The sequence below is a fragment of the Macrotis lagotis genome, chromosome 3, assembly GCF_037893015.1.
Source record: "Macrotis lagotis isolate mMagLag1 chromosome 3, bilby.v1.9.chrom.fasta, whole genome shotgun sequence".
In the NCBI taxonomy this organism is placed as follows: Eukaryota; Metazoa; Chordata; class Mammalia; order Peramelemorphia; family Peramelidae; genus Macrotis; species Macrotis lagotis.
In genome coordinates this window covers 69591210-69601996 of record NC_133660.1, presented here as the reverse complement: position 1 = coordinate 69601996, position 10787 = coordinate 69591210, and the positions used below count along the sequence as shown (strand labels likewise).

Below are 10787 nucleotides of genomic sequence, written 5' to 3'. Positions count from 1 at the left end.
ACTAAAGCGGGGAGTCGGGTTTTGTGCGGGCACCCGCCCCCCGGTGCCGCGGCCGCTGCGCCCCTGCGCTCCGCGGCCTGCAGCCCAGCCGGCGGCCGCAGCCCCGGCTCGCACACGCACACCCTCACGCACGCGGGCTCCAGCCCGATGCGTCCTTTTCCCGCCCGGGCTGTTGCCATGCAAATGTTATCCTTGGCAAGATCACGTGTCCTTTGAAGGGCCACGTGGATTAACAAAGCTGATCTGCCCCCTCCAACCCACCCCCCCCTTGGCTGCTAATTTTTTTTTTTTACTTCTCTAAAACTGATCTTTAATGCATACATTCCCCAAACGCAGCTCCTCTAATCCTATGGAATAATTCAAACCATGAATGCACTCAGTTCCCCCTAAATGATCGCTTTATAAGCAGCTCCTGAGAAGTGGGGAGGCCGCAGTCTACCTGAAGCACTTGAGAAAGGAGGAAGGAGGAGCGGGTGACTTCTTTGCAGAGGTTTCTTCCAAGGATGTCTGACAAGCTGAAGGAACGCAAAGTGAGTTGGAGTTCCATAGACGGGTCCTTGCGCCCTGGTGTTGGAGGCGGCTACATTCGCTTTCCTGGGAAAGGCTGCTCCCGCTCTGGACCCATAGAACGTTTTTAAGCCACCCTCCTGGACTCTGAGGATGCGACTAGAGGGGTAAAAGCCTAGAATCTGGGAACCCCACAGGGAAATCAAACGCCAGCAGCCTGGGGCTCATTTCCAGAGAATTCAAGCAGGCAGCCTGGGAGTTTGGCCCAACTTGGTGGAGGGGCGAGGCTGGCGTACCCTAGCCACTTCCTCATGGAAAAGATGGTTCTGGTTCCTTCTCTTCTCCAGTCCCAGGGCAATAGGTTCACAACTCTTTCAACATCTGGAGAGAGTTGTGTCTTTTTACCTATTGAACATCTGGAACGCCAGGGGGAATTAGAGAAATGGAACCAGGTTCTGCCTTCTCGTTTCCCTGTTACCCTGCCCTCTCCTTGCTTCTTCTCCGAGGGCCAGAGACGGAAAATACGAAACAAATCCCCCTCCCCCTCCATTTTTTTTTCTTTTTTTGCAGAGAACTCCAGTTTCCCACAAAGTGATCGAAAAGAGAAGAAGGGATCGAATCAACCGCTGCTTAAATGAGTTGGGCAAGACGGTCCCCATGGCCCTAGCGAAGCAGGTAGGGGCAGAGATGGGGCAGACACAGGGGAGAGAAAGGACTGCCTGAGAACCTGAGCCCATGGGGCACGGATCCGGGACGGGATCATCCCTTGCCCTGGGAAGCAGAGTCTGTGGTGTGGCAGCACCAACCTTCAGCCCTGGGGCAGCCTTCAGGACCCACCAAGTATCAGATGGTCCCTTGGGAGCAGAGTTCATCTTCGACTTTTTCCCCGACTATAGGCATCCAGTACCAGGTGGCTTGATGTTTGCCAGATACTTTTCTCCTCTTCTGCCCCATTCTCAACCCTGCTTCTCTTTGCAGAGTTCGGGGAAACTGGAGAAAGCGGAGATTTTGGAGATGACTGTACAGTACTTGAGAGCCTTGCACTCGGCTGACTTCCCCCGGGGAAGAGAGAAAGGTAAGCACCCATCTGAGTTACCCGAACCTTGGGGGACACAGTGCAGGCCACTCAGCGACCCCCAGGTTGGATAGGACCTAGGGAACTGACTCCTGGTGGAAGTGCGAGTCGTGCTGCTTTGAAGCTACATCCTCCACTCTGTGCTGATAATAAGCAAAAGAAAACAAACCAAATCCACCAGGTTTGTTGCCTCTCAGTCTATCACAGTGGTGATGAATAATCCTGTGGCTTATGTTTGTGAATGAAAAGGTAGATGGTCTGTTACTATTTCCTAGATGGAGAGAGGATTTCAATATAGGTATTCAGATGCCTGGCATAGAAACTTTGACCAGGAAAAAACATTAGAAGTGTGAAATTTGTTTTTGATGACCAGACCAGAAGAGTTTTGTAAACCTTAAAGTTCTGCATAAATGAATGCAGGCTATTATTTTCACCTCCCCCCCCCCATTCTCATTCATGGACTACAAACTCTAAGGAGATCGGACCATGCCCTCCTCAAAAAGATGGGAACAGAGGCGGCTAGGTGGCTCAGTGGATAGAGCACCCGCCCTAGAGTCAGGAGTCAAGAATATCTGAGTTCAAATTCGGCCTCAAACACTTAATAATTACCTAGCTGTGTGGCCTTAACCCCATTGCCTTGCAACCCCCCCCCCCCCAAGATATGGCAATAGATCTGGTTTTGGAGTTACTAGAGCTCAGGTAGCATCCTGCCTCTTTCACAAGACCCTTAACTTCTCTGGGCCTCAGTTTCTTCATCTGTCAAATAAGGAACCAGCTCTGGGGCTCCGATCCCATGAGCTTCGAGAGCCCACGCATAGAGGGAAGGGGCGTCCATCGCTCTCTCTTCGCTCCTTTGACCTCTTTCTTGCCTCTCTAGCAGAACTTTTAGCGGAATTCGCTAACTATTTCCATTACGGTTATCACGAATGCATGAAGAACTTGGTGCATTATCTGACCACGGTGGAGAGGATGGAGACCAAGGACACGAAGTACGCTCGGATCCTGGCTTTCCTGCAGTCCAAAGCGCGGCTGGCCACCGAACCCGTGTTCCCTTCGCTGGGTTCCCTTCCCGAGCCGGATTTCTCCTACCAGCTTCACCCGGCTGGCCCTGAGTACCCTGGACACAGCCCGGGAGAAGCCGCGGTCTTCCACCAGGGACCGGGCCACGGCCCCTTCTCCTGGCCGCACGGTCCTGCCCGCAGTCCCAGCCTACCCTACCTGCCCAGCCCCCCGGTGGCTCTCTCTAACGCGACCCCACAGCACAGCCCCTTCCTGGCCCCGGTGCAGGGGCTGGATCGGCATTATCTCAATCTGATCGGCCACTCTCATCCTAACACTTTGAACCTGCACACGCCTCAGCACGCCCCGGTGCTCTGATCCACCCAGCCCAGAGCTCGCTACCGCCACGGATTCATTCGCTGATTTAGGCCCAGTTAGGAGAAAAGTTGTACATGGTACAGACGCCTATTGCACACGATCTGGAGGGGCGGGAGAAGACGGGTAGTTTGTCCTTTGCAGGTTTCCTCCCTCCCCTCTCTCCCTAACCAATCATTTCCGAGGGGGACGTTCCGGGAGAAGGTTTTTTTTCGGGATGTTACCTTCGCTCCCGCTGCGTGCGCCTCCTCGGAGGTGGCGAGGAGCAGGATTCGGTCGGCTGGTGGGGGCTGGGGTAGGGGCCAGCCGGCTGCGGTTGCTCCTGGGATGAAATGGGGGGGTGGCGAAGTGCTTGGGCTTGGCTGGAAAGCTTGCCCCTAGGACTGGGGAGGAGGCTGAGGGGATCAGCCATGCATTCCTGGGCAGCGGCCGCGGGCTCCCAGCCACTCCGGGCTCCTCCCTCCCGAAGGCGGGTCTGGGTGCCAGCTGCGCACCAGTCCGTCTCACGCGCTCTGCGCCCTGGCCTGGGTAAAAGACGAGAAGGAGAGTCGAGCAGGATAACCACTCACCCAGGGAGCCCCGAGTCTCCGAATCTGTCCCCGAGACTAAAGGTCACCCAACTCCCTCCTCACTTCTATGCGTTCCCCAAATCGCAAAGAACCGAGACCCTCAAAGCAGTGCGCTCTTTCTGCATCCGTTGGATCGGAGAAGCACCATCGTCAGCTTGTTTCCTGCCTCTCCCGAGTCCCCTGTAAATAACTTTAAACTGTGAAGTTCAAAGTAGCATCCTCTGAGATCAAAAATAAAGACCTGTGATGTTTCTTAAGCGTGAATGCGATTTATTCATCATGTCTTGAGGATCGCGGTTTGGAATGAGAATTAGGGGGAGGGGGACTGGTAAACACACGTTAACAAAATACACAACACCCTGGGATTATCTAGGTTCGAAGGATTTATTGCCAGGTGTCTTTACATACATAATACATACATGCACAGTGCACATGTATGAGCAGGAGGGTCAGAGACAGAAGGTCTCACTAACCTTCTCCAAAGTATTCAAATAATCCAAGGAAGGAATCCGGGCCCATGGATTCGCCAAGATTTGTGAAAAGATTTGGCTATAATTGATGAGATGAAGGATTTTTTTTTTGATGACTGGGGACAAACCGCCCCCCCCAACAAATCTTTCCCTGTCCTTGGTCAGCATGCTGAATTCGCCTTCTCAGGTCTCAGTCTAGTTCTTTGGGAGAGGGATAGAAAGTTCTACCCCTAGAGAGAAAACAGAGTAGGAGGAAAAAGATTTAGAGAAACAGAGCAAAGAGGAGAGAGAAGGGAGCGGACACAAAGAGTCCTTATCTCTCTTATCCTGCCTGGCAGCTGGGGGGAATTCGGGAAGGGTCGTGAAAGGCTAAGCCCTTGGGTGAGTCCAGCTGTAGAATTGGAAGCAAGGACTCTAGGATCACATCTGAGCTCCAGGGCCAGCTTTTCTCTCCGGGGAAGACTTTATCACTGGGATCTGATCCCTGAGTCACCCTCTCTAGGCAGTATAGTAAAGAAAATTTTAGCTATCTGGGTGTTGGTTAGCAGTCTCCAGGAGACTGGGATCTTCTGAATGTAGCTTGACCAGTGTTTTAGTCATTAAAGAGCATAGATTAAAATCAGGATTTTTTCCAAAACTGAAAGGAAACTGACTCTGCAATGTGGGCATAGAGACTTTTGTCTCTTTGACAAGTTAGCTGAGCAAAACGGATTTCCTTCCCCCTCCACCCCATTCTTTCCTTTGAGTTTTTTTTTCCATAGGTCATCACAAACTTCTTTCACTTACTATCCATGACATAATAAATGTGTACTTTCCTGGGCATGTTGTTGTGCTTGAAGGCCACCTAGCTGAATGATATGTATTCCCCTCTCAACTCAAGCTGATGGATAGTAAATTAACTTATTCCATTTCCCTGGGAAGGATTTAAGGGAAAATTGACCTGGATTGTTTACTGAGGTCATGGAAAGAGATGACCCACAATTTGTAAACCATCAAACTCCATTCTACAGAGACAGGCAAAATAGATCTTCATTACAATGGGTAAAAAGTATAATGTAGAATGTGCATCTTCTCTTAAAATACACAGCCATTTGTGCAAACAGAAAAAGTCTTGTATGCCACCTCCTTCTAGTAGTTGCTACATAGAAGCTAAGATGTAAACAAACTGAAGGGAGCTGGGGAAGCCAAAAGTTAAAGCAAGAATAGAAAAACTTCCACTGAAAACATACATTGAGCAATATGGGATCAAAACAAATTATGCAGAAGCAGGAGAATGGATGGTGCCTATTATGGAAACACATGTCTTACACTCATTTTCATCAGTGCTGGATACAGAATATGAAGAAGGCTTTTCAGGGTGTTTTTTTTTCCCTCTGAGTACTAAGCCAATCTGAATTCCCTTTGGCAGCGAAGCATTAAAGATATAGTGTTACCCTGGAAATATAAATTATTAATATATTCAGCATTTTTGTCACTTCTCAACTGTTAACCAAATTAGACAAAACTCTCTTTTGCTAAGTAGATTTTCTCTTTGGGATTAGCTTTGGGAAAGCACAGGCCACCTCGGTAAAAACTTCAGTCATTTACATATAATTTTGCAAACTTCCACTGGTCCATGACAGTCTTTGTACCTCAAATGTTGGTATTCTTGATTTTTTTTTTCTTTCTCATTTAACTGGGGAGGATAAACCCTGCTTTGGATTTACAATGACTTTAGGATAAAAGTCTCCCTCCCCTCTTTCCCCCTCTCTCAGCATGTGTGTGTGTGTGTGTGTGTGTGTGTGTGTGTGTGTGTGTGTGTTTGTGTGTGTTATCTTTCTCTCAAACTTCCATCCAAAGTCCTGATTCTTCAAGCAGCACCAAAAGTCAAACTTGAGATAATTTGACTTTCCAAAAGATTAAAAATGTCACCTTAGAATGTAATTGATCCAAATAAGATTGTGAATTAAATGTGTCTCTTCCCATTACCCCCCCCAAATTCATAGATTTCAGCTTACCCCCTCCCCTGCCAACTCCCTCCCCATCCCCGCCTTCTTTTTCTCTCTGTCTGACTTTCTTATACACTCTCTCTCTACCCTTTCTTTAAGTAAGTTGTATAGTATTGGTTTCCAAGGGAGGCCCAACCAAACCCAGAAATAAAAAAAAAACACAAAAAAACAAAAAACAGTGGGTTTGGCTGGAGGTGACCCATTGTGACAACTCTGAAAGGGGCAATCTCTCATTTCTTGGGCTTCATCCTTGAGTGGGCAAGAATAAAAATAATCATCCCCATGAAATCAAAGGTTCTCTCCAGAGGCTTGAGGAACAAAGCTGATGGCTAGTGCTTTGGGGTCGGTCCCCTTGGCTCAGCATTGCCGGGATAAGGAGCCCCCCTGCAGCCGCCAGAGCTGTGGCACCCGGCAGCTCCCTTAATACAGAGCTCACTTGTGCTTCCAAGCGTTATTGAACAAATAGAGCCCCGTGTGCTGATGGGGGCCCCATTCTAGGTCTCCATCACTCATCAGAGGCACTAGGTATCAGAGAAGATATGGAAGGCTTTGGAAGATGGCAGCTGCTGGCAAATTTGAAGTCCAGCAGTCACAGAGGTCACCACGGACATGGGTAAAGGTTTCTAGAGAGGGAAAAACATCAAGGGAAGAAAGAGGAAGCATTCTGTGAGTGGTTCCTGACACTGCTTTGAAAAACTGTCTGGATACCCAGCTTGGGGCTGCCAGGTCAAACTATTACAGTAAAAAAAATGACCTTCTTTTGAATCTTGATGAAACTGGGAGGGGAGTTGCAGTGGTCTGATATTCCTGGAAACTGTGTCTAGGGTCATAAGAATGTCCATGGGCATCCCCCAGACCTTTCCCTTAGCACAGAACATTTTATGAGATCCCCAAATCCCTAACTTCCATGGAATTCAATCCTCAAAAATTAAATAGGCTCAGTCTAATGACTTTCCAAAGTAGAGCCAAATCTCTGAACTCACCCTGCTTAGAACTCTCATTTGTAGGGCTGGTTTGGGAGAACAACGCAAGGCTCTAGTCAAATAACTGGTGCCCCAAAGTCATGCCTCCTATGGGAATTTTGACCAGTGACAATCTCCCTTCCCTTTCCTCATCTTTTACACAAGTGGATGAACTGAAAGGTCTCTGAAGTTCCTTCTGTCACACTGAGATAAAGTTTTCTGGGCATTCTTTTTTTACTTGGGGAGAGGTAGGGTGGGTCTCATGTTCAATGGGTGATTAGGAGAAAAAGAATTCCAAACAAAATCCAACAGTTCCAGGTGTGGAGCCAAAATGGCAAGAGGATCTTGTCTTAGATGCTCTCTCATAAAACTTATAAACTAAGGACTCTAACTAAATTTTTGAGAGACAGAACCCACAGAGGGACCCAATGAGGCAGTTCTCCTACTCCAGGTAACCTGGAAAAGAGCAGATAGGCTCTGCTCCCCTAGGGTTGGAAGGGGTGGCCCACCAGAGGGGTGGCCCACCAGAACGAAAGAACTTCAGCCTCCCGGAGGCAGTCCCAGGGCGCTGGGAGCTGCAGCTCACAGCAGCAGGGGAGTTTCCTGACCTATACCATGGGGAACACCAGGCACAACTTGGGGGAATGGGGGGGACCTCTGCAAGAGTGAGCATGTGAAGCCCAGCCCTCAGGGCATGCAGCAAGCAGATTGGCCAAAGCAGTCTAAATCCAGGAAACAGAAGCAGACAGAGCCGGTGGGTGGGAGCCCCCAGGGCATGAGCAAATTGATCCTAGGGAGGGATGTGAAGAGAGACTGCTGAGCTCTGTCCTCTTTCCCTGGAACAGAACTCTGGGGTTCTGACCACATTCAGATCCTGATTGCAGTCTAGGCCCCCCCATAGAACAGCAGGCCCCCCCTACCTCAGCCCCATGGCAGAGGGGGGCACTTATGGTCATTCACAGACCAGGAGGGAGGACAGAGCCTCACACACTGAGATCCTTGTGGGGGTGTCCCAAAAGCTCAGGAAGCACCCCCAAAACAGGCTTAGGCTGGGAAAATGAGCAAGCAGAGAAAAAAGAGGAAGACCATTGAGAAATATTTTGCCTATGAGCCTAAGAAGGATCAAAACATTCAGTCTGAAGATGAGGAAGCACAAGCTCCTGCATCTAAAGACTCCAACAAAAACAGAAATTGGGCTCAGGCTATGACAGAGCTCAAAAAAAAAGGCTTTGAAAATCAAATGAGGGAGTTTGAAGAAAAACTGGGAAAAGAAAGGAGAGAGATGCAGGAAAAACATGAAAATGAAGTCAGCAGCTTAGTCAAAGAAATCCAAAAAAATGCTGAAGAAAATAGCATGCTAAAAACCAGCTTAGGTCAAATGGATAAAACAGTTCAAAAAGTTATTGAGGAGATGAATGCTTTAAAAAGCAGAATTGGAGGGGTGGCTAGGTGGCGCAGTGGATAAAGCACTGGTCCTGGAGTCAGGAGTACCTGGGTTAAAATCCAGTCTCAAACACTTACTAATTATCTAGCTGTGTAGCCTTGGGCAAGCCACTTAACCCCATTTGCCTTGCAAAAAAAAAAAAAACACCTAAAAAAAAAAAGCAGAATTGGCCAGATGGAAAAAGAGATAAGAAAACTCTCTGAGGAGAACAAATCCTTCAGACAAAGAATAGAACTCAGGGAGACTGCTGAATTTATGAGAAATCAGGACTCAATACTTCAAAACCAAAAGAATAAAAAAGTAGAAGAAAATGTGAAATATCTCATTGAAAAAACAACTGATATGGAAAACAGATTTAGGAAAGATAATTTAAAAATTATTGGAATACCTGAAAGTCATGATCAGGAAAAGAGCCTTGACATCATTTTCAAAGAATTACTACCGGAAAATTGCCCTGATATTCTAGAAGCAGAGGGCAAAATAGAAATGGAGAGAATCCACTGATCCCCCTGAGAAAGAGATCCCAAAAAAACCAACCCCCAGGAATATTATAGACAAGTTCCAGAACTCCCAAGTCAAAGAGAAAATATTACAAGCAGCCAGAAGGACACAATTCAAATACCATGGAGCTGCAATCAGGATCTCACAGGACTTAGCAGTAACTATATTTAAAGCTCATAGGGCTTGGAATGTAATATACCAGAAGGCAAAAGAACTTAAAATGGAACCGAGAATCAACTACCCAGCAAAACCAAACATCCGCTTCCAGGGGGAAAAGATGGACTTTCAATGAACCAGGGGAATTTCAAGTGTTCCTGTTGGAATGGCCAGAGCTGAACAGAAGGTTTGATCTTCAAATATAGGACTCAGGTGAAGCATAGAGATTGGAGGAGAAGGGGAAAATATGAGGGACTTAATGATGATGAACTGCATGTATTCCTGTATAGAAAAATGATACTAATAATACTCATATGAACCTTCTCATTTAATAGAGCAGGTAAAAGGGGCTTTTATAAATGAAGCACAGGAGAGAGCTGGATTTGAAGATAAAATATGGTGTAAAAGTGGAGTCAATAGGAAAAAAGGGAAATGTAATGGGAGAAAGAAAAAGGAAAGGGGGAATAGGCTAAGTTATTTCATATAATAAGATTTTTCTTTATTACAATGAGCTATTACAATGACATGGATGGGGGGAAGGCAAAGGGGAATGTGGGAATCTTTGCTCTCATCAGAGGTGGTTAGGAGAGGAAACAGCCTATATACTCAATGGGGTATAGACATCTGGAGTAAGAAGGGGGGGAGCAGGGGGTAGGGGTGGGGATGTTAATGAAGGAGGAGAGGATGGCCCATGGGGGGAGAGTGGTCAGATTTAACACATTTTCTTTTTTATTTCTTGCAAGGGGCTGGGATTGGATGGCCTGTCCAGGACCATAGGGCCAGGTGGAAGCTGGGCCTAAGGGGTGGTATGGGGGCTCGGGGCTTCTTGGCCCCAGGACCAGGGATATGTCTGCTGTGCCACTCAGCTACCCTACAGCAGAGTAGGAAAGTAGTGAAAGGAGAGAGAAAATATAGTACATGGTAGTGGAGAAATATGAAAGGAGGGAGTTGTGATCAGCAATGGCAATGGTGGAAAAAATATGGAAGTAACTTTTGTGATGGACTTATCCTAAAGAATGTGATCCACCTGCAACAGAGCTGGTGGTGTTGGAACACAGACTGAAGCAAATTTTTTATTATTATTATTTTTTGTGGGGGTGCAGGGCAAATGGGGCTGGGTGGTCTGCCTGGGGCCGCATAGCAGGGTGATCGTTGGGTGTCGACCCGGGTGCTCCTGGCTCAAGGGTCAGTGCTCTGTCTGCCACCCACCCACCCCTTCTATTATTACTATTTTATTTTATTTTATTTTGGGTCTTTTTTTCCTTATTTTGGTTTTTGCAGGGCAGTGGGGTTGGGGTGGCTTGCATGTCACACAGCTGGGTGATTGTTGGGTTTACGGGGCAGATATGGGCTTGGGTGCTCCTGGCTCCAGGGCTGGTGCTCCGTCCACTGCACCACCTGGCCATACCTACAATTACTATTATTTTTTCATTTTCATTTTAGTTTTTTTCTCTCCCCTCACTCAAGCGAGTCTATATTTTGGGGGGGGAGGGGGTATTTTGTTTATTCTTAAACAAGAATATTTTAATAATGTATAAATCATATTATTTGTATAAAATGAGAATAAATAAATATTTTAAAAAATAAGAAAATAAAATATACAGAACTGAATCAAATTTTTTAAAAAAGCCATTCTCCAATTGACAAATGGTCAAAGGATATACAAGGGCAATTTACAGATGAGGAGATCAAAGCCATTCATAGTCATATGAAAAATTGCTCTAAATCATTACCTATTAGA

At 47.1% G+C, this 10787-nt stretch overlaps 1 protein-coding gene across 2 annotated transcripts; it reads left to right on the top strand.

The window, feature by feature from the left end:
• Positions 1 to 287: 287 nt before the first annotated feature.
• On the top strand, positions 288 to 3339 carry HELT (helt bHLH transcription factor). 2 transcript variants are annotated; one of them, XM_074228864.1, is made up of 4 exons: positions 288 to 530; positions 1078 to 1182; positions 1486 to 1582; positions 2463 to 3339. In XM_074228864.1, the coding sequence occupies exons 1-4, from the start codon at positions 504 to 506 to the stop codon at positions 2957 to 2959; spliced, it is 726 nt and encodes a 241-aa protein (XP_074084965.1). In that variant the 5' UTR covers positions 288 to 503; the 3' UTR covers positions 2960 to 3339. The 2 variants fall into 2 exon arrangements, with proteins under 2 accessions (XP_074084965.1, XP_074084966.1); XM_074228865.1 differs by having other exon boundaries at positions 288 to 674.
• The last annotated feature ends 7448 nt before the right edge of the window (positions 3340 to 10787 follow it).